At 32.4% G+C, this 25,254-nt stretch overlaps 1 protein-coding gene across 1 annotated transcript in view; it reads left to right on the forward strand.

The window, feature by feature from the left end:
- Window positions 1–25,254, forward strand: part of LMBR1 (limb development membrane protein 1) — a 177,891-nt gene that overhangs the window by 81,187 nt on the left and 71,450 nt on the right. The window contains exon 5 of the mRNA XM_051962658.1: window positions 4,158–4,261. Coding sequence (XP_051818618.1) covers window positions 4,158–4,261 — 104 coding nt within the window. The remainder of the gene's footprint in view (window positions 1–4,157; window positions 4,262–25,254) is intronic.

Below are 25,254 nucleotides of genomic sequence, written 5' to 3' on the forward strand. Positions count from 1 at the left end.
TTTAAAGGAAGATCAGTACTTCTTGTGTAAAGTCTAGCCCTTTTTATGACTGCTTATCCACTTTTGGTGTCTACCTGCCACCGACTCTCACCTGTGGCTTCAAGAAATAGTTGTCCTAATTTTTTATCTTGCCACTGAACTTTGATGATTCTGGAACAGAAAGGCTAATAACTTGGTGCAACTCTGCTTCACTTATATTCATTTCATGTACAAGTCAAGATATCATCTGTGATGTCACTGTTCCTCTTTGAAATGATCAGCAATAGATTCAGTTTAATAGAGGAACAAATAACCGTAAGCAATTTAATGGGCCTTGAGGATAGCACAGAATAATAATAACTGCTCAAATCTGTATTATCATCATTTATAAAAAGATTAAATGATATTCTTAATATTTAAGAGGATAAAAATGGAATACATATTTAAAAGTAAGTTTTTTAGTGATGTCTTTTATTGTTATCATAGTTTTCTCCAGTATTCCTTTTTTGCCCTTCCCAGAAAGCCATCCTATTTAACAAATAAAAGACAAAAAAAGGGAAAAAATTCAATAGTACTGAACAATACATTGACAAAGTCTAAAAACGTGTACTGTGTAACACCTATGGACCTTCTGCTCTGTAAAGGAGTGGGTTGGAAAGTGTCCAATTCATGTGTGATGTTTGTAATTTTGATATGTATTCACTTTTGATTTTTTTTGTGTGATTTTTCTTTTTGTTTATATTGGTGAATATTTTCTTGAGGCTGCCTCCTTTACTTTGTATTAATTCATGGAGATTTTTCCATATTTATCTGTATTTATTGCATTCATTATTTCTTATAGTACATTAATATTCCATCACAGTTGTGTGCCACAATTTGTTTAGCCATTATTTGGTCAGGGAGATTTTATTTTGTTGGCTGTCACAAAAAAGTGCTGCTTCATATACTTAGGTATATATGACAACTTTCTTCTTATCAATGACTTCTTGGGATATAAGTATAAAAATGGAATGGTCAAATGTATAAACATTTCAGTTATTTATTTGCATAATTCCAAATTACTTTCCAAAATGGTTTTGCCATTTTACAACTCTGCCAATACACAAGTATGTCTATCATCCCATTATCTCTTTGACATTTATCATTGCCATTTTTTGTCGTCTTTGCCAATTTGCAAATGTGGGGTGAAATCTAAGGGTTATTTTAAAATAATTTATTTTCAATTCATGGAATAAAACAAGCATTTCTATAGAAATTATAATAAAAAAGATGATAGCATATGAAACTGCAAATCTACATGTACAATTTGATATTTCCTCCTATATAAAACAAAGTTATCATGTAAATTTTTTTCTTCCCCTCACCCTATGGTGGTTAACATTAGACAGAAATAGGTATATTTATATATGTATGTAAAAATTATTCTCTATATGTTCCTGTTTATCAGTTCTTTTTTTGGATGCATATAGTATTTCTCTGGATGCATCCTTTATTTTTACTTTGTGTATTTATAATAGTCAATGACTTGGTTGCTCAATGTCTTTCTTAAAGAAATGTTAATTATATACAGTTTTCTCTTGTTCTACTTGCTTTACATAATTTCATGAAGATCTTTCCTTACCTTTCTAAGATCACTGGATTCATCATTTTTTAAAATAGAATATTAGTATTCCATCACAACCATACACTACAGCTTATTCAACCATTTCCCAACTGATGGGGATTCTTGCAGTTTACAGTTTTTTGATAGTACAAAGATAGTTGTTATTTCCATTTATATACACAATTATACATTTACCTCCATCTTATTTTTATTCACCTTTTTCTTTTTTAGGCTCTCTTTACAAAATTTTTTTCTCAATAGTATTTATTTTTTTCCAAATACATGTTTTTATCATTCATTCTTGTAAGATTTTGTGTTTCAATTTTTTTCTTTTTCCCTGCTTCTCCTCCCCAAGACCACAAGCAATCCATTATTTATTGAACATGTATCAAGCTGTTAAACATATTTTCATATTTGTCATGTTGTGCAAGAAAAATCAGAAAAAAGGGGAAAAACCATGAGAAAGAAAAAAGTAAACAAAAAAAGGTGAAAATATTATACATTGATCCACATTCACTCTCCATAGTTCTCTCTCTGGATGCACTTTCCATCCCAAATTTATTGAAATTATCTTGGATCATTGCATTACTAAGAAGAGTTAAGTTTATCATAATTGGTCATCACATAATCTTACTGTTACTGTGTACAATGTTCTTCTGGTTCTTCTTCATTCAATATCAGTTCATGTAAGTCTTTCCAGACTTTTCTGAAATCAGCCTGCTGATCATTTCTTAAAGACAAGAATATTCCATTACATTCACATACCATAACTTATTTAGCCATTTTCCAATTGATGGGCATCCACTAAATTTCCAATTCCTTTGTCACTACAAAAAGAGCTGCTATAAACATTTTTTTACATGTCGATTCTTTCCCCTCTGGGTTATTTTGATTTGCATTTCTCTTAGAAGTTATTTGGGGGCGTTATCTCATGTGGTTGTTAATATTTTATACTTATTTGGAAAACTGTTTATATTCTTTGGCCTCTTGAGGAACGGCTATTAGTTTTATTTGTTAATTGCCTATATATCTTGGATATTAAAACTTACAAAAGAAATTTGATATATTTGACTTCTCCTTATCCTGGGTAGATATATACACATTTTTGAAAAACTTCCATTAAAATGGTCAAAACAAAACATTTAAAGGCTATTTAAATGAATTAATTATTCATTTTTGTGATGGTATGGAAGAATCACTAAAGTTGGAGTAGAGTCTTAATTCAAATATTATCTCTCCCATTTATTTGCAGTATGATATTGGACAAGTTCGTTAATCCTTGAGCCAGTTTCCTCATCTGTAAGAAAAGGAAGATAATAGTTGCAATTACTCTATTTTTGAGTGCTATTAAAAATATGAATATTATTTAGAAACAAATTAAGTGATTTTAAATAGCTTATTCCTTGAATATAATGGATAGAATATCCATAATATAATGGATAGAATATTTAGCCTTGGTGATAAAAATCTATTTATATTTTTGTAGAAATATAATAAGTAGATTGATTTTATTAGTTATATCATGTTGTTAAATGAAATGAATTCTTAGGAAACCTGTACCAATTGCTAGTAATCTCATTTTGTTTTGTAGCTTTCCATTTTGGTATGCATTCAGTTAAAATTGTTGAAGAATGGTTTGACCTAGTAAGCCAAATCTTTTGGTTAATTAAAGTTTTACATATATCATATGTAAGTCACCAAATTTTAAAGAATTATGCTATAGTGAAATATATTTATTATTAAAACTACTTTGGTATTTGAATAGATCTAAAAACTTACATAGATACTCCTTCCAGTGATTCATTTCACATTGTAACCTATCCATATGCTACTACAATATTATCACTTTTTGAAGTCAGCAATTAAAGATTTTTTGTTTAAAAATGTTTTGAACTGCACATGCTATCGTAAATTACTTTTGCTTAATGAAAATTTGTTAGGGCCTACCTAGTTTTCAATAATATTAAAGAATAAATTATTTGAACTAGACTGATATCCCTTAAATATAATCAGTTTTGATATTTCTTAAATGCTTTGTATACAATGTAGTGTTTTTGTGATATTTGATTTTGGTATTTATTGTCATTATTCTGTTGTAGGCAATAACTTTATATGACCTAAAGCTACCCTATGCTTTGAAATTTAATGCATTTGGTTGGCAACATTGGCAAATTTATTTCAGAGATTATTTTTAGCCAGTATTGCTGTCATATAGACATGAATTATCTTAGAATTGCATCTTTCTGGATGGATGCTCTTCCCTTTAGCTTTTAAGATTGACTATTGAGAAAATTTAAATGTGCAGTTATGATGTTTTGTTTTCAACAGCTTGTATCTTTGAAAGAATGATCACATTTATTATATAGTAAACCTATTTTCACTTTTAGGGTATGTATGATGAATGATCAGTATCCATGTACTTACAAATGAAGGTTTTATATATTTCTAATACATTTATGGAATTATGACCACAAGGATACTTTATTGCTAAATAGGACAATTGAAGGTATTTATTCTTTTAACATTTCTGCAATGAACCTTTAAAATAATTTTTTCCCCTCCGTTCTTTTTTTAGGTTTGTGGAATCTTGCCTCTCTCTTTTCCAATCTTTGTTTATTTGTGTTGATGCCTTTTGCCTTTTTCTTTCTGGAATCAGAGGGTTTTGCTGGGCTGAAGAAGGTAAATATCATTTATATTTCTAGAATATCTTAGTTAAGAAAGTAAATCTCAATTTATATTAGAAAAATGGTTGTCTCAAACAACTTCAGTTTGTTTTATGTTCAGAGAAAAAAATTTACCTTTTAGGATTTTCTATGATTATTGTTTTAATGTATCTAAATTTCTTTATTTCTTTTGTTCATGTGAAATAAAAAGATCTGTTAATCTATTTTGATTACCAGCTTTATATTTTTATAATTACATTAAAATGTATACTATAAATTAAATTTTTGTTTTGAAGATTACATATTTGTCCAAATCATGTTAAAATACATACATTAATACATTTTAAAGAGTCGCTATCTTTTGAGAGTTGAGCTGTAAAATCAAATAAAGAGTGATAAATTGTTATAATCTTGGAAGAATTCATGATGCTCCATGGCTATCCTGCTTGTGAACCTCTATTACCTTTTTGAAGTTGAAAGCTTGTCAGGTTTTTAAGCTCTGGTCAAGCTTGCAAAGCAAAAATCTGCTTGTGGCAGATTCTTCAAGACCATGAGACTATCAATATATGACATGATATGAGGGTCTTATTCTAAGAGCAAAGGAGCTGAAAGTACTTTAGTTTTAGGTTGAGATAAAAAGGGAATGGGTCATACATGACATAAATAGAAAGAACTGAACTTTAAAAATGTTAGTTTCTCATGAGAGTCAAAGAGTATCAGTAATTTTGAGTAAATGATTTAAAATTTTGTATTTCTATGTTGTAAAATCACTAAATTGGAATGACTAGTGTATGTGTGTATATCATGATTTTTGGGACTGATATGGAGCTCTGTCATTAAATGTTATTGAATTGGATTGAGTTTTTTTTTTTTAAACTTTTTTAACTGATAAGCATTTATTTTCTTTCTCATCTCTCACCCCAATTTAAAACAAAACTCAAACTTTAAATATTCGTAGTTAAACAAAAAAAAAATCCCACCTTAATCTTTTTTCAAAAATGTAAGTCCATTCTGAATCTTGAATCCATCCCCTCTCTGTCAAGAGATGGGTAGCATACTTTAATCCTCAGTTTTTTGGAATTATTGTTGTTTGTGTAGTTCTCAAGAATTTAAGTTGTGACTTTCCAGGATATCACTTTTGATTATTCAGATTCACTTTTTGTATTTCACCTGCCAGTTTTCTGAATTCTTCTAATAGTGCCTAATAACTACAAAACTTGAAAGTGGCTGATAATGGTATAGGCTTTGATGACTTCTTTTAGAATTAAAAGTAATGGGAAGCTGACTATACTGTATAAGTTTATGGAATTCAGTATTATTCATATCAAGATACATATATAACAAATCATGTAATACATATAAACTCCAAGAATTTGATGAACTACTCAATTGTGAATAACTTGTGGTTACTGAATTCATTATAAAATGTGGATAATAATAGCACCTATCCCAGGTATGTCATGAGAATCAGAGGAGATAAAACATGTAAAATATTTTGTAAACCTTAAAACACTTATATAAATATCTGTTATTAGTATGTTACTGATAATACTAGCATATTTATATAGTAAATTAAATTTGCAAATTATTTTCACATATTCTGTTGTATTTGACCCTTGCATGATCAATGTGAAATAGGTTGTCTTATCTTCATTTTTACAGAACAGGAATTGGAGAGCTCAGTGTAGGAGTGGCAGAGTATCTATTCTAAGATAAAGGGGCAGCATAGTAGATTTTCTAATTTCAGGTTGAGTGTGCTTTCTTCTGTATTCAGAATCATTATCCCAACATTTTATATTTAGGATATTTGCTTTTCATCATCACATTTGGTCTTATGTTTTTCTTTGTCTCTTCTATTAGATTTTAAATGCCCCTTGCCAGTCAAGATGGCTTAATTTATAGTATTTGTTTTCCCAGAATCTAGCACAAAGTCTAATACATAATAGGAGCTTAAATAAATTCTTGTTGATTGCTGGAGGATATTGAGTCTCAAAGAAGATTAAGCATTGTTGAAAATGATAGGATACAGAATTTAGACACGAGTATTTCAAAGCTAATATATTTTTAATTTGTGGATTGACATATATAGTAAAAGAACCAACCACAGGCCTGTGTGGGCATGTATACATAATACTCTGTATATAATCTATGAAACAGATTATATGGGGAATATAATAAAGTACTTGGATATCTATAACAGCTTGCCTATAGTTTAACATGAACAAATAAACTATTATTTAAGCTTATTATTGAATTTTTTCCCCTTGAAATGGCTATTTCAAAATTAATTTGTTTAGTGAAAGAGAAGCATGAGGCTAATAAAATTATTTATGTGAAGTAAATATTGTATAGTTTAAAGAATTATAATCTTAGCGTAGAAAATTCAATTGGCTAAGTATATAGTTTCTTGAATGAATATAAATTATGACTTAGGAAGTATTTAAATGAAGGTTTAGTATATTTAAAATGTTCACATTATTCAGTTTTAAAATGACAATTGAAAGAATCATTACCACTTTATATTTAAACCCATATAGGTGAAGTATATGGACAAAAGCAGTATCATGCTTTTCTCTTTGTTACTTCCATGGTGTTCATCTTCCAAGATGAGAGGTCATAGGGACTTAATTTGTATGAGTTCTGAATTTTATTTTACCTGGAGATGTCATTTACCTGGAGATGTTACTCTTTTTTATTTATAGGTTAAATTATAACCAGAACTCAGTGGATGAATGACTACTACTATACATCTCATTTTCATTTGGTTATCATTGCTTGCTTCTTTATGTTTATTACTGTGATAAGTGATAGGCATATTAACCATTTGAAATTATTACTATAGGTTGACTAGCATATCAACAAAAACTCTTCCCCCCGATTTTCTTAAATCCAAAAATGTATTGGACTGATTTTGTAATGTTCAGTTTTCATAGTAGCAATAAAAGGAGGTGGTTAGTTATGTTAGGAAACTATAAATTGGTGGGTTAGGTAGAATCATTTGACTAATGCCAAACCTATAACAGGGCTAAGTCAGATTTCCTCCCTCCTCCTTCCCCCCACCTCCTTGACCACCCTCCTAGTACTATTTTACTGTTCTTGAGTTTCTGGTGTATTCTCTAAATGGCATATGGCCCCACCATACTCCTATTGATTCCCCTGGGCAACCGTTTTAAAAACAGTTCCTTGCATATTGCACTGATGCGGAAATTGGCTACTCACCATGGGCGGATGCAGTGCTTGAATTGAAAATCAAACTAAGCACAATTCTCTGCTTAGTTTTTAATTAAACGACTATGTTAATTCAAACAGGACATTTTAGGCCTGGGGGGTTAACTATGTCTTTTTTAAAAGGCTAAATTAAATGGCCTTTCTTCTCTCTTCTTACTACTGTGTATGTTTCTATTTTATTACTACCATCTCTTTCACGTTACCTTAGAGTCTTAAGAATTAAGAACATATAAAGAATATTGATAAAAACATAGGTTTTTAATAAATAAGCAGAATCCATTTTGTGATTGAGAAACTTAGAGATGAATGCACTTCATATATTCTCTAGATTTGTATATGTCACATTAAATTTTGTCTGTGAGCTCACACAGACCTGTATTAATTTATTAACCTTGGACTAGTTCCCTGTTTTGATATTGTTGTTTTTGGTTCTGGTACTTTCCTTTTGTCTTTGATATTGATTATCATCCTATATAGTCCCTGAGCCCAAAGGTTAGGCAAGTATTTGCCAACACAACTGTAGTCCAGAGATCAGCTGTTTAAATCTTCCTTCCTTTAATACTACCTGTATTCATATTGGAATATATTTTATTAATCATGATGAGCTCTGAAATTGAGATATGAACACAAACTAATGTTTTTTATAATAGAAAGTGAAAATGTGCTTGTTTCATATTGTGCTTGTTTTAAGTATTATTTTAGCTCTTATTTTGAATTTAAAATACCTAGAAGACTTAAGACTAAATTTTAGTAAACCTTAGCCTTTTAACCACTTGATGGCAATATAAGTCAAAAAATAGATTGATAAACCAAAATATTTTCCAGAAGTATTTTCATGGTACCTTTACCTTTATGCTTATCTTTGTATTTGAAGTAACAGCATAAAATTTAACGTAAGCGACAGCAACATCCTGACCAATTATCCAAATTATCCAGACATCCCAAAATGTTCAGAGCACAACACAGAGTCTTTAGGATTAAGAGGTTAACTCCAATAACTTCAAAAGAAGTGCTTGATAATAAAAGCAAATAGTAGAAAAATTTGAGGTAACTTCCTTGCTTAATTAATTAGGTGAACCAGGTGGAAGCGAAGAGGCCTGTGCTGGTGCTTAGAATGTCTATAAAGCTGAGCAACATGACAGCACAATAGAGGAGGAACAAAGATTGTTTTAATATGTTTCTATCCTGTGTCACAGTTTGAAATTGTCCTGGTTTATGTCCCTTTTGGCAAACTTACATAAAAGTGACCTTGTACTGTATTTTATGACCAGATGACTTTTTTTTTCCAGTGGTTAATTTGTATCAGGCCTCCATCTTAAAGAGACACAGAAATGAGTAGGAAGTCCTCGCCTGTTTGTCTCATTGAGCTTTCATTGCATTCTTTCATTATTTTTGCTCGTTTTTGCCACTGATCATCCATAAATTGTTGGAAATGAGTGATTAAGGAAGTGCTGCTTAGTGTTAGTTGCACATGCACATACTTGGTATGGTTTTGGTGGGTGAGAGGAAATCACATACAAAAAGGAAAACTCCTGCTGGGAACCTTTCAAGGAAATTTAACTTACATGATGTTTTGATCATGGTGTTTATTACAGAAAATAGAGTAATATTTCACCAGCTATTGTTATGTGTTAATTCAGTCTTTCCTTCACTTTTAAGAAAGACCTTATTCAGAAATTTGCTGTAAGAGAAAGTAATAAATACAATAAAAAAATAAAAATTTATATTAACTTATGTAAATATAATTTAAAAAATTAAAAAAAAATGAAAACCCCAAATCACAAACCAGTTCTACCTCCCCCCAGATTAAAGAGGATGAGAATCTGGTAATTCTACTTTGCTGAGGTTTCTATTAGTGCTCCCATTCTACTGTAATAAGGAGCTGTTTGCTAATAGACCTTTAAAAGGCTGAAACTTAGAATATTGGTTTTCTGATTAAAGTAACCTAGACACATTTGCAAAGAAGAGTGTTTAAGTTAGCCAAATGTATTTAACAATCTTACAATTTTTTTTATTTGGGCTCCTAATAATAAGAATTTAACACCCTATTCTTACTCATTTTTTGGGGGGGGCATCATTGTTGATAAATCCTAATGTACTCTTTAGGGAACAATGCTCACATACTCAAAACTTTTTTAAAAAAACTTGAATGGTTTCTGTGATTATTACTAGAACATTTTCAATCTTGTTTTGAAAAAAAGTATTAAATATATATTATGGAATATCAATTGGATTTGGCTCCTATTTCATATAAATGTTTTATCCTTACATGGTCTCCCTTTATAAAAAAAGAGACTTTAAAATGTAAGGATAGATTAATTTATATGTATCATGTACTAGTTATGTTTGTTATATAATAGACATCTGAAAAATAGATATACAGTCTCTTTTTGTATATAGTATTGAAACAGCATTGTGACTGATTAGTATGAATTTGAAACAATGTTTAAAAGAATTTGTTTACATAAATTTATGATATGTTTTAACATAGATATTATGTTAAATAGGTAACTAAGTCTTAACATTTATTTTATGTGATTAGAATAATGATGCCATTATTTAGGCATTTATATTAAAAGTAGAAAGGTATTAACTTTGTAGGGTGTGAGCAAAAAACAATTTTGTTATTAATTAAACTCACTGGCTACAATAGACCAGTGTTCATGAAGCAATTAAAACAGAAATTATTACTACCTTTCAGTTTCTAATTCCCTAAATTGGGAAAAAAATTGGTGGGGTGAATTTTATTTGTAACCAAAATTGAATGTCACATTTAATAGTGGCTTGAGAACTTCTGTTCAAATTAGGATGCCCACGGGCCTTTGTGAATAGGACTTACCAAATAGGCTTGAGTTTAGATTGTTAAAATCTTAAGTTTATTTGGCATTTAAGTTCATATTTATTTGCCTATAAAATCATTCATTCATCATGAACTTCAACTTTAATGCTCTGATCTCCATGAAATGTTTACCAGTATATAACAGAGTCATGCTACATTATATTACAACCCATTTACTCATTCCATTAGTAACCAGAGACAAAGCTTGTTTAATCAGAGACATCAAAGGCGACAGGGTTGTTTGGTAGTTTTGACATGAGCTAACATTTTAGATTGAGGTATGAGAGACCCTTTTTCAAAACTCAGGCCATTAAAAATTCAACTACTTAAAAATTTATTAGTTTACACACTTTCTTTTAGAAAAGAGAATTTATTTACAAGAAGGACAAATTCTTATTGTTCCAAGGGGTGAGGGGTACAGAAAAAAAGTTGTAATAGGACAACTGATATATATATGAGGGAGAGTCAGTAAGCGTAAGGTTTTTGAAAAAGGGAAATATACATAATTTATAACATTCAAAGTACTGTACATCCTTATTCTAAATAAATTTGTAATATTCAATTTCTGCAATGTTAAATTGTTAGGACTTTTGTTGATGTTTCTAAAAAACAAAGTATTTCAAAGTTATGTTTATTGTTGGCCTTCTTGACTGATCCTCGTACGTCATATTTATATTTTAATACTTATAGTGTCTGTTTTCCTTAGTGGGAATACTACCTCCACTGAAGCAGATTAAAACCTCTCTATTGACTACTAGTTTTCTACGTAGAAGTTAGCCATGGCTAAAAATTCATAACTTAGCAGCCAATTTGGTGATAAGCTTCTGTAAATGTAGATAGGTTCTCTAACAATATTGTGCTGCTGAGCAAAAGCAAAAATCTTTCCATCTTGATAAGACTTAACAATTCTAAAAGAGTCTAATGCACCTTAGTTAGCAAACACTTGATTGATTAGCCAGGCAATGTGATATGGGGCCAAGGGCTTTATTAGTTAGAAAGGAAAATGTAGATTTATTTGTTAAATCTTATGAGAAGGGTGGTGAAATTTTATGAGCAGCATTGCCTGATAAGACAGAAACAATGAAAGGCAAAACCAATTTAAAGAAAGTTTTGCCAGAGACCCAACTAGGCAAAGTCATCCTGGGGACATTTAGGGATGACATGGGACTGAGGATAAATGCATGAACAGTAGAAAGCACCTGCAAAAATTTTGTAGCAAACTGTTACAGCCATCAAGAACAGTAGAACCACTTCACCAGAATTTTAACAATATGTTCATGGATATGTTAATAAAGGAGTAAGGCCTGGCATTGAAGAGAGCAAAGATTAGGAAAATGATTTGAATTGGATTAAATGAGTTCTGTGCTGGAATTGATATTAGAAAGGGGAAAAGATAGTATGGAAAAAACATGAGAACTTATTTACAAACGTATACAAAAGAAACTGAGGGAACATCAAAGTCTACAGTTTCCAAACTGAAAAGTATATAATTGGGGTTCTTTTTTTTTTTTTAAATAACTTTTTATTGATAGAACCCATGCCAGGGTAATTTTTTATAGCATTATCCCTTGCATTCACTTCTGTTCCAATTTTTCCCCTCCCTCCCTCCACCCCCTCCCCTAAATGGCAAGCAGTCCTTTACATGTTGAATAGGTTACAGTATATCCTAGATACAATATATGTGTGCAGAACCGAACAGTTTTCTTGTTGCACAGGGAGAATTGAATTCAGAAAGTATAAATAACCCGGGAAGAAAAACAAAAATGCAAGCAGTTTATATTCATTTCCCACAGGGTAATTTTTTACAGCATTATCCCTTGCACTCACTTCTGTTTCGATTTTTCCCTTCCCTCCCTCCATCCCCTCCCCCAGATGGCAAGCAGTCCTTTACATGTTAAATAGGTTACAGTATATCCTAGATACAGTATATGTGTGCAGAACCGAACAGTTTTCTTGTTGCACAGGGAGAATTGAATTCAGAAGGTATAATTAACCTGGGAAGAAAAACAAAAATGCAAGCAGTTTATATTCATTTCCCAGTGTTCTTTCTTTGGGTGTAGCTGCTTCTGTCCATCCTTGATCAATTGAAACTGAATTAGCTCTCTTTATCGAAGAGATCCACTTCCATCAGAATACATCCTCAAACAGTATCATTGTTGAGGTATATAATGATTTCCTGGTTCTGCTCATTTCACTTAGCATCAGTTCATGTAAGTCTCGCCAGTCCTCTCTGTATTCATCCTGCAGGTCATTCCTTACAGAACAATAATATTCCATAACGTTCATATACCACAATTTACTCAATCATTCTCCAGTTGATGGGCATCCATTCATTTTCCAGCTTCTAGTCACTACAAACAGGGCTGCCACAAACATTTTGGCACATACAGGTCCCTTTCCTTTCTTTAGTATCTCTTTGGGGTATAAGCCCAGTAGAAACACTGCTGGATCAAAGGGTATGCACAGTTTGATAACTTTTTGAGCATAGTTCCAAATTGCTCTCCAGAATGGCTGGATGTGTTCACAATTCCACCAACAATGTATCAGTGATAATCGGGGTTCTTAACCTGAGCTTGTATGATTACCTTCATAGAAAACAAACTAACATAGCTGAAAAAGTGGGACACTTTGAAGGAGAGAAAGGAGTCAGCATGTACTAGGCAAGCTAAATTACCATTATACCTTGACCACTATATCCTTTCATATTCCAATAGAGTTGGGCTAAGACCCTGAGCCCAAAAGCCATTGGCGTAACAACTTTTCTCATTGTCTGCAGCCATCATCCAGGGACAATGTCCCTTGTTACAATTTCTGAAGATTCCAAAAAACTTTCTTGCTACCAAAGTCCTTGTAACCATCAGGTGAATCAAAGTGAGAAACATGTCATTTTATTAGTAGGAATGATATTCATAAGAGGCATTTCTATCTGTTTTGCCAAGATCTAAGGAAGTCTCCATGGTACCTTTCTTTTTGACTTGCCTCTAAAACCTTCCATATGTGTTGAATCTCCTATTAGAATTTGAGTTCCATAAAAAGAGGGGTATTCTTTTGATATTTTTACTTTTTCACTTGAATCTGCAGTATCTAGCACATTTTTTTCCAAAAAGTAAGCATTAATAAAGGCATCATTCATTCAAAATGCTGCCTTACAGATTGTTTTCCATCAAAAAGTTATATGTCAAAATTATATAAGATTCCTTGAAAAACAGGATAATAAATCTTGAAATGGAGGAGAGAGGGAAGAGCTAGTCACAATGTTTGTCTCAGGATGTGCCAATATAGTGGGTCACAGCTAACTGAAGTTTAGGGGCAAAATAATGTTCTGCTTTGGGCATATTGAGTAAGATAGGACATCCAGTTTAAGATATCCAATAGGCATTTGGTGATAAGGGAATGTAGGTAAGGGAAAAGATGAATAAATATATCTGACAATCATTTAAATAGAGTCAAGTACATAAGCATTTAGAGCTTACAGTGTGCCTTAGCTTAAAAACACCAAGGTCTCCCATCCTGGGCTGACATCAGTTGTTCTGACCTATGTCTTGCCCCTGGACTTTGATGACTCTGGAGGAGCTAGTAGGGCCAGTGACTGCTCATCTCTTCCTCATAAATCCATTTCACTTGTAAGTCAGGACATCACCCTCCTGATGTCATTAGTCTTCGAACTATTGTTGAATGAAGGTTGACAGCAATGTGCCAGGTGCTGCACTAAGTTCTAGGAATACAAATACAAAACAAATACATTCTCATCCTCAAGGGGCTTATATTATAATGGGGGAAAACAACAAATAAAAAGGAGATGAACACCTGGGAAAAATATATGGGAATATTATTGTATGGGGACCATGGGAAAGAAAGGCTAGAGAGAGAGGAGGGGAATCTAGAGAAGAATGAAGACATGGGTGGCCTGAGTACTTTCCTGAAAAGAACTGGTCATTTAGAAAAAAGGACTGAAGGGGTAAAGTGAACTTCCAGGGGAAGAAGCTAGGATCAGAGCAAACTGAAAAGTGTGAGAAGACTGCTATGACATGGAGAGGAAAGTTTGAAAAGTCAGGTATAGAGTTTGGAAATAAATATACTAATTAGTATACATGCCTATTGAACCCATGGAGTTGAAGAGATGACCAAATGAAATAGTAGGGAGAGAGAGGAGGAAAGGAGCCAGCATAGCGCCTCAGGGAGTATACCCATCTAGGATTATTGATGACAGCTCAAGACTCAGGAAAAGAGATTTAGAATTAAATCAGACAGATGATAGAATCAAGAGAGTTGTGTTTTGAAAACCCAGAGTGAAGTGAATATCTAGGATGTGAGCAACATGGTCAAAGTGCTGCTCAAGAAAAATAAGAATTAAATAAAGACTCTTAGAGTTGGCAGTTGAGAGACTAATGATAATTTTGGATAAAAACAAAACCCTCTTCCATTTTTAGAGAGAGATGCTGTTTAGGAATCAAACCTATTGGATTGGGCTTTTTTTTTTTCTTTTTCTTTTTTGGTTAGTATAGAGTGGTGGAATATCTCAGACTATTTTGATTTAAAATGTTTATCAATGATTTGGAGTAATAGATGAACTGAAATATATTTGTACACAACAATAAAATTTTTCTGGTCATTAGATATTATCACTGAGGTTTTCTGCATGGGTATATATATGAGAAAAGATCAAGTGTCAGAAAGCGTAAAGTTTATAATTAAAAATTTGAATATATTTATTCTCTCATAATCAAAAGATTAACCACTAGGTGAGGAAATATTTTTTAGTCACGACCTATGATAAGGACTGTTCATTGAAGTACAGACAGAAAGCATCCATGTTTATGAAATCATAGATGATAGATTTTGAACTGTTAGTTGTAGATCTCCTTTATCATTTGTAACTAGTCATTATAGACTATTCACAGAAGACAACTTTATAAAACCCTTAAAATTCCGGGTGGTATAATAAAAAATGCTGAAAACAATAGAAAACATGCAATTTTATTTATAAAACTTTTTTGTATCTAAACTTGGAGTGATAATATTCTATTATTATAGCTCAGGAAAAGCATAATAGCCCTACAGTATGAGGTATTTAAATTTGAATGTGTGGAAACTTTTCCCTAAATCACACAGTATTAGAACTAGAAGATACCTTTTGAAGATTGAAGAGAATAAGTAAAAGAAAGGTCCACTTAGCACTTAGAGGTTATGATTGTCAGAAAATGTAAAGAATTTTTAAGAGCTTTGATAATTATGGATAATAATTCCAGGGGATATACTCTGATTGAATAAATCCATGTTTTTCTGAGACCATCCTAGAAAACAATTGTATACATTTTCCCATACTCCTCTATAACAGATAGTAGGACAAGATGCACTTTAGCTATTGTCAGGTCTTTAATAGAGGATCCAATAAAGAGTGTGGAGTTTCCAGGTTCATAACTCTAGTTAGCAATTTCAGGACCTGGGGAAACTGTCATCTTGGGAGCAGTCTTTGCTGAGTCCAGGAGCATCAAAGCAATTTTGTGAAAATAATATGAGAAATAATTAAGATAAACTTAGTTCAGTGAAAGGAAGAATGTTACTTTAGTGAGTTAGGGCATAGAACCAGAGTTGAAAGGGGACCTCAATTCAGTTAGTCTAACACATAAGATTTGGTATCATATTTCCTTTTTAAAAAATTATTATGAAAACTTTTATATAATGATCAGAAAAAGATCACTGAATTTGAAATAAGAAATGTCCATTTTTTATATATTTTAAATTTAATATGATAATTCCAGCATTTTCCTGCATGTGTTTTATCTTCTGAACTTTTGTTCCCCTTTTAAAAATAAATAATTCCTTAACATTCTTCTTTTTTTAGTATCTTTACCATATATTCTCTAATATTAATACTTTTCTCCAAATAAAAGCCTTTCCTTTTTAACAAGTAAGCATAGTCATGTAAAATAAAAGCCACACATCCGTCTTATTCTGTACCTAAGTTCATTACCGCTTTGCAAAGAGGTGAGAAGATGATTTCATCAACAGATTTCTGGAATCATGATTGGTTGTGACATTGATCACAATATTTCATAGTTTTTTCTTTTACATTGTTATAATCATAAATAGTTCTCTTGGTTTTTCTCACATCATTTTATATAAGTTTGCTCAGAACCTCCTAGGTTTCTCTAGACCTATCCCACTTATCATTTATCGCAATAATATTCCGTTGTATTAAAATACCATAGTTTGTTTGGCCACTCTCCAGTTGGTGGTTAACCACTTTGTTTACAATTAGGGAACCAAGTAGTTTATTAGACTAATACTATTTGGGCCAGACATTGGAGATACAAATATTACAATAACAAAAACAAAATGCTGCTGTAGTAATTTTGGTCACATGGGCCCTTTCTTTTTTTCTTGGCTCTCTTGAAATATAAACCTATTAGTTGTATTGATAGATCAAAGAGTATTCACAGTTAGCTATAACTGTATAGTTTCAAATTGTTTTTCAGAATGGTTAGTTAATTCTTAGGTCTAATAGCATTGTATTAGTGTATTTGTCCTCTCACAAAGTACCTCCAGCAATTAATGTTTTCCTCCTTTTTTATAAGTGGAAGAATGTGTGATAAAGGAGAGAGAAGAACCTGACAGCAAATAGGTGGAGGTTGAATTCTCACCTTTTACAAATGCAGCAGAATTCTATTCTCTTGGAAATAATAAGTGTTCTTGGGCTATGATAATGGAAGAAAAATGTGTCTCCAGAAGAAAAGATGTTTTACTGGTTTTTGGTGATGAATCTTCAGAGAATTTTAGAGGTAGCCATTTGTGTTTTAATATGCTAACCAGGATATATACTCTTTTTATTTTGTCCATGTTTTTAAAATCTCACAAAGTACCTACAGCCACTCATTTCTGTTGTCATATGGTAACCCAGTGGGTTTGACAGAAGAAAACTCATGATTTTGAAATACTGCATAGGAAACTAAAGATTTGAGGGACAATATTTCCGTTATTCTTTTTAATCTAATGTCTAAATTCCTGTGCATAATTTGTGGATTAACAAAAGAACTTGACATTTTAATACATTTCATTGAAACCTAATGAAATTATCTATAAGTTCTTAGGATCAAAATTTTAGAGGTAGAAGAGACCTTAGGTCACTGAAGTCAATGCCCTTATTTAACATATTATCAAATTTTCTTTACTTGTGGCACTTGAAGATTATACTTTTGTTCAAAACAGATGCAGTCAGGGGCAGCTAGGTGGCTCACTAGATAGAGTGCTGAGCCTGAAATTAGGAAGATTTAAAGCATTCTTTGACAAGAAATTCCCAAATAAGGTCATAAAGAGTTGAATATGGCAGAAAAGCAATTGAAATTTCTTTTCTTTATTCAAGCTTTTTTATTTTCAAAATATATGCAAGGATAATTTTTCATTATTCACCCTTGCAAAACCTTGTGTTCTAATTTCCTCCTCTTCTCCCCACCCCGAGTCTAGATGGCAAGTAATCCAATATGTATTAAACAGGGTAAAAAAATATATATGTAAATCCAATATAGGCATATGTATTTATACAATTATCTTGCTGTGCAAGAAGAATCAGATCAAAAAGGAAAAAAATGAGAAAGAAAATAAAATTCAAGAAAACAATACCAAAAAGAGTGAAAATACTATGTGTTGTGATCCATACTCAGTTTCTACAGTCCTTACTTTGGGTATAGAAGACTCTCATCATTGCAGGATCATTGGAACTGGCCTGAATTGTCCCATTGCAACTGAACTTAAAAGAAAAATACATTAATAAGAAAGTGCATAATTCAAAATGTCTAACCCTGAGAAGGTAATAATGATAGAGAATGAAAATATTTGAATAAGAGGAAACAGAAGAGTGTGTGTGTGTGTGTGTGTGTTTGTGTGTTTGAGAGACAGAGAGACAACAAGAGAGACAGAGAGACAGCAAGAGAGAGAGAGAGAGAGAGAGAGAGAGAGAGAGAGAGAGAGAGAGAGAGAATGAGAATGAATACTAAGTACTTTTCCCCTAGCAGACCTAAAACTGGCACAGAGGAAAAATGTAATATTGATGGGTACCCTTAACTGTTCAGATAATTGCATTATAAGTGTCAGTTTGCTAAAAGAAGATAAATTTTTGTCTCACCTTGCTGACAGCTTGATCTCTGGAATGATAGAAGCAGCAATGAGGCAACTGATTGATAGAATAGAACTGGTAAGTGAAAGCAAGAGGAACTATGGAAAAAATGACTGTGATTTTAAAACTTATAATAGCCAAGGAAGGGAATGCTTCATGTATATATTTACCTTAGAATTTAGGAAAGAAAGGCTCACAGAGTACAGATTTTTTTTTTAAGCTGATCTTTTGGCCACAGACTTTAAAAGTTAAGATAATTCTGGAACAACAACATGTAATTATGAAGGATCCCAATTAGAGGAAATGGGGAATGAATAAAACTAAATAAAAGTGGCTATACAGGAAGCTTCTCTTTCTCTGAAATTTAAAGACAAATATATACACGTAATCAGGTAGGAAGTGAAAAACAGGAACCATCAGTGAGTCTCAATAGGATAGGAAAGCTAAGTAACAACTGAGACTTATGAAAATTACTAAGGACAAGATGTGTGTGTGTGTGTGTGTGTGTGTGTGTGTGTGTGTGTGTGTATGTGTGTGTATGTGTTCAGAACAAAAAGAAAGCAAATAATGTAATATGACATTACAGATAAAGATTGATGTTTCTATTTTGAGGAATGGAAGGAGTTGTTTTTTTTTTTTTTTTTTTTTGTGAGGAAGAACAAACCCATATGGGTTATGCTTTCCTTAGAGTTCATTTATCAGACACTGTCTGGGTATTGGAGTGAATCACTTTTAAGATACATTTTGGCTTGGAGATTCACTGAATTATTATTTTGAGCACCTGTTAAAAGTGCAAGGAACTGTGCCATGTGCTGTAGAACATACAGAAATGAATCAGAATTCCTGGCCTTTAACACTGTCTAGTAGTGTGATCTTGACAAGGTTCCTTGGTATCTCTGGGCCTTCATTTCTTCATTTGTAAAATGAATAGGTTAGATAGATAACATCCTTTCTTTCCAATTTGAAAAATTATGAGGATTAGTCAATGGAGAGGGTTATGTTGAACATGTAATACAAAATGAATAACTGATGGAGCAAAATCCTAAAAAAACTCTTAAGGTGTAGGTTTTAAGAGCATAAGTAGTAAAGTTAAATCAGCATCATCTTTTTTGGCCATTTTTTGGAGTTAGGGTAGCTGGCATTAAATGATTTGCCCAGGATCACACGGCTAATAAGTATTAAGTGTCTGAGGTCAGATTTGAATTTGAGTCCTCCTGACTCCAGCATCAGTGCTCTATCTAATATGCCATGTAGCTGCCCCATTTTTGGCATGTTTTAAAACAAATGACAAGACCAGACCCCCAGTCTTGGAATCTATAAATGTTGAAACTGTGGATACTGAAATAAGTTATACTGGACTGGGTCATCAACTTGTCATGACCCCATGTACACTAGACCCTTCCATCTTCTACTATATCCTGAAGTCTTTCTAAGTTTACATTTGTGGTTTGTATGATCCTATTTAGTCATCTTATCCTCTATTGTCCCTTTTCCTTTTGCCGTCAATCTTTTCCAATGTCAGATCTTTTTCAGTGACTCCTATCTTCTCATCATGTGGCCAAGGTACTTGGCTTCAGTATTTGACATTCCGGTGAATAGCCTGTATTGATTTAAGTATTGATTTGATCTCCTTGCTGCTGAGGGACTCTCAAAAGTCTTCTTTAGCATATCAAAAGTGTTGATTCTGTTACGTTCTGCTTTCCTTAGAGTTCATTTATCACAGGCAGATAGATCTTTGTTAGCAAGGCAATGTCTCTGTGTTTTGATATGCTGTCCAGATATGCCATAGCTTTCCTTTCAAGGAGCAAGTGTCTTTTAATTTCATGTCTATAGTCATCATCTGCAATGATCTTTAAGCCCAAGAATATAAAATCTAACACTGCTTCCTTTTCTCTTCCTTCTGCCAGCCAGAAAGTGATCATATCAATTGCCACAGTCTTAGTTTTTTTGATGTTAAGCCTCAGGCTATGTTTAAATTCACCTCTTTCACCCTCATCAAGAGGCTTCTTAATTCCTCTTCACTTTTTGCTATCAGTAGAGTATCATGGGCAAATCTTAAGATTTTTTATATTTCTCTAGCAGCTTTAATTCTGGTTTTTGATTCATCCAGCCTGGCATTTTGCATGATGATTTCTTAATATAAATTAAATAAGGTGACAGTATATGACCTTGTCACATTCTTTTTCTGATCTTAAACCAATTAGTTGTTCCATATTCTTTCTAATCATAGTTTCTTAGCCCACATACAGGTTCCTCAGAAATCAAGTAAGGTGCTCTTTGTCTTTGATAGGAGATGCTAAAATAACCTTCTAGGATAAACGAAGAGAGGCAAAGGCATGGGAAGTTTTTCTTCCTCTGAAATTTAAATTTAAAGAGAGATAGGTTCACGTAATAATTTAGGAAATGAAAGAAGAGAAACCATTAATGAGTAGTATAGGAAAGCTTAAGTAAGGTTCCAAAATCCCCTGAGGCTTATGAAAATTACTAAGCACAAAAGGTTAATATATGTGTGTTCAGAGCAAAAACAAAAAGTAAATGATTTATTTTGAATAAAATAATGAGGCTGCAAGCTGGTCTCAGAATCAGAAAGTCCTAAGTTCAAGCATGACCTATATTAGCCTTTGTTTCTCTGAACAAATCCCTTTAAACTTTCAGTGATGAAAACAACTCTGTTCAAGTTTTAGAGAAGGTACTGTCATAGAGAAGGTAGAAAATTTTATATTCAAATACAATTATAGGTCTAGTCCCTTGATGAATTAAGGAGAATAATTGAGACTGAATGAATATTAGAATAAATGATACCTCTGTAGGTGTGTAGTGTTGTCAAACACCAGTAGTCAAAAGAGATATCTAGTGTGCATTAGTTAGAAAAGGAGTAGCTTTATGTTAAATAGATCGTGTGATAGAGACACTTGATCATATGGAATTGAATGTAGTAAAGCACAGTCCTCCTTCCTGTCCTGGGACATAGTAAGGAATTTGGACCTCTATGGTGATGGTCCTTAAGCAGCTTGGGCTCCTCACTTCTTCACTTCACTTTGGTCAAGTACGAATAGTCATAGCCTTGGCCAGGAGCATGAGGTTCCCAGCAGAGCTGACAGCAGGAAGACTCTCCTCTCAGCCTTAGGAGCCCAGGAGGGTACCCACCAACATTTACGGCAAGCAGTGCTTCTTCCTTGTAGGGGCCATAGAGAATTCCTAGACTGAAATCTTTTGTAGGCACAGTTCTTGTTTCTCAGCCAGTTATCATCAAGCATTAAGCCAATGAGACCTGAGATAGCTGCTCATACTCTGTAGTGGGAAGGAAGGTTGTTTTCTTAGCATATGCCTAGAAATTTGCTCACCAAGCCTTCAGGGGGCTTTTGAGCCAGGAAAGTATAATTTAATATCTTCTAAAGCAATATCAGAAACTCAAATGGAAACAGAGCTCTACAGATTGTATCTTGGCTTAGAAAAACCACAAACTGATATCATTTATACTTATTGTTATTTTGTCAAACATTTCCCAAGTAAATTTTAATCTCCGTCAGCTCTACTTAGGAATTTATGAATTTGACTTCTATAAAGATTGGGTCTTCCAGTTCCAAAGGACTCATGATGAAAATACTATCCACCTCTAGAGAAAGAACTCAAGGAGTTCTGAATGCAAATTGAAGCATATTATTTTTTTACTTTCTTAATTTTTTATGGTATTTTGTTGTTGGTTTTTTTAATCTGTGTTTTATTTTACAACATGAATAATATGGAAATAGATTTTGCCTGACTGTACATGTACAATCAAATTGCTCATCTCAGGCTTAAGGGTGGGGAGAGAGGGAGAGAATTTGGAATTCAAAATGTAAAAAAAATGAATATTAAAAATCGCTTTTACATATAATTGGGCAAAAACAAAATATAATTAAAAAAAAAAAAAGACTGGATCTTCACTCATTACAAAGACCAGGCCAGGGATAGCTCCTTTGAACTCTGTTCTCTTATTATTCTTGGAAGTTGTACCTAGTGCCTTGCACAATAGGCAGCAACTTTTGCAGAGCATGCTGGACTGGTCTTTTAAAAAAGTAGGGAGAGGTCATTCAGCTGTTTGAGGATCCAACCAAGTGGGAACCAGTGTCAGAAATTGTACCTGAGTTTCTGCCACTCTACAGAGAATGCCTTTCTGACCTTACTAGTTGTCTTGGTGATTTCAGAGAGGGGGAAAGGGATTAATGTTTTGTTTAGAATTGATATCCTTTTAAATTGATTCTGTTAATTTCATATCAGTAATGTTTTTACTGCATTTTTAAATGCTTTACTGAATCTAATCCTGGAACATGGATTACTATATTAATGCAGTTTGATTTGGATCTGATCCAGAATGGTTATCAGAATATAAGTTTCTAGTTTCATTAGATCTTATAGTTCTTACCATCATTTTAGGATTGATCTTGAAGATAGTTCTTTTCATATTGGAAAGGTTTGTGGAAACTTGGCTTTAAGATATTTTCTGGAGTGACATCATAAAATATATCTTTTATTTCTTGATCCATGTTTGTTCTTGAACAGTTTATAGACTGAATAGTATGTTATTGACTTAGAATTTATTCCATTTAAATCATTTTATTGGGTTGAATATTTTGACCCCACAAATCAGGATATGATCTTAATGAATTCAAAATTATAGTCTGAACTACTTTAGTTCCACATGTACTTTGCTAGTGTGTTGGAATGGTGTTAGTAATTTACCTACTTTTTTTTTTTTTGGTCAGCCTGTCTTAACAGGTTTTACTATGGAAACCTCCCTGAAGTTTATAAGTAATCTTGAAAGTGAAGGCAAGAGCTTTACTGACCAAACAGTTAATTGTTATGGTGTATTGTAGAAAGCTTTGTGTCAGCGTAAACTAAAGAATTTTTTACATTCCTGGAATAATTTTAAAGAATTTAGTCTAATGTCCAGAAGTACTCCCCATATTTCACTGATATTATAGGCAGTTTTGAAATTTGCTTTAAAAGGTGATAGATTTTTAAGATTGTATGAATTATTTGTTTGCAATCTGGAAGATTTTTTCCATTTTTAATTGCAAGCTATATACTGGGAAAACTCTTCTACACACAAAAATCACATGCTTGTATCCAAGCAACCTATTTTTATACATATACATTTGGAATTATTATTAGTATTTCAGTTTTAAATGTGTGAAAGTGTTTTCTTCTCAGTTCTTGATGGCTTTCAAGAATCTTAAAGTTTTGGGGTTTTTTCCCTCCTAGAATTATAGAGTCTTTGGATTTAGAGAACTAGGAAAAGACTTTCAGAGATGATTTAGTCATTTTTTGTACTCTATTGTAGTATCCAATTCAAAGAAGCATTTTTGTGTTTATAAATATAAAACACAGAGCATTAAGTGAAACAATTTCAATATAAATAAAATTTAAATTTTAAAACAAAGATTTTTCAAGTTACTTCTAAGAGCAGAGCTTTTTTTGTCCATACTATCAATGATTACTTCAGAACAAAGGGGGGAAAATTGACAGGTGCTAAAAATGCATGTTTTAGTTATTTCATGCTTTAAAAATCTAATACCTGCTTTTATTTTTAGTTCTTTATTAGTGTTTCAATCGATCTTCTCTGGATGACAGCATTTATGTTTGTTGTAATTCTAAATGTCATACTGAGCAAACCTTATCTTAATGTTACTAAGAAACCCTTTTTGTTAAATGAGAACAATGGACTTGATATTTATTTTAAATGTGCTATGAATGTAGAAATTTTTCCCAGGCTTTCCTAAAGGGTGGAGGCATAGTATATAAAGTACTGTTTACATACTTTGCAAGAGGTCAAGATGTCCAGGCTGGATTGTGTTTAAATGTTCATCACCATAGAAACATATCAGCTTATTGTTAGGACTTTTGTAGTACATTGTAATTTTTACTTCATTGATGCATAGTATAGAATAGTTAAACATGTAGTTGGCTAGCATTAAAACCACAACAATTGTAAGTCATAGTCATTTCAGGTATTTGACTTTTAATTATTAAAATCTGTGTGTTTCAATCCTTACCACTCTTTCACATCTATTTGTGTTCAACTTATAACATGTGGGGTAAATAATAGTTTCAGAAATAAGAAAAGTTAGACTTCTAGCGTTTGTTTTGTTTTCCTCCCCTCTCCCCTGTGCCTTTATTAATAAGATTATTAATAACATAAAACTTTCTTTTGATGTTTTTTCTTAGCTATGTAACTGTCCTTTCTCCTTTGATATTCTTTGAGTTACCATCTTTCAGAAGAGATTTTTCATCAAAAAGCACTCATTGAAATATATACAATTCATTTTCTGTAGGAAATAATTCTTAATAAGTTTAAAAATCAGAAATTCCTGAACTACTTTTAAGATTCCATATTTGTAATTTTCTAAGCATTGAAAATTTAAATTATATGTTAGGAGTAAAATTGCTGGTAATAGGTTGATAGATCATAAGCTTCTATCTAAAAGAGACTTTCCTCACTTTTTAAGATGAACAATAGAGACCTTCTTTCTCCGCCATGATGTTTTGCTACTTCAACTGTTGTTTGAAGGGTATTTCAGTGAGTTATTCTGACATCTGGTCCCTCTTTTAGCTCACTGTATGCAAGAATGGAGTTGATTGGAAGCTTCCCCTTGGGGCTTTCCAGCTTCAGCTTCTGACTCCTAATGGAAAGATGAGCAGTAGGCAGATTTTTTTTGTCTTTATGCTGACCTACTGGTGATTAATGGTCATGATAAAAGCTCTTGCTATGCTTTTTATTAATTTCAAGATAGTACTAGAACTAAAAGTTTATAAATCATAAGCAACATATTACAAAAACCATGTAGTT

This window comes from Antechinus flavipes, chromosome 5 (assembly GCF_016432865.1).
Source record: "Antechinus flavipes isolate AdamAnt ecotype Samford, QLD, Australia chromosome 5, AdamAnt_v2, whole genome shotgun sequence".
Taxonomy (NCBI): domain Eukaryota; kingdom Metazoa; phylum Chordata; class Mammalia; order Dasyuromorphia; family Dasyuridae; genus Antechinus; species Antechinus flavipes.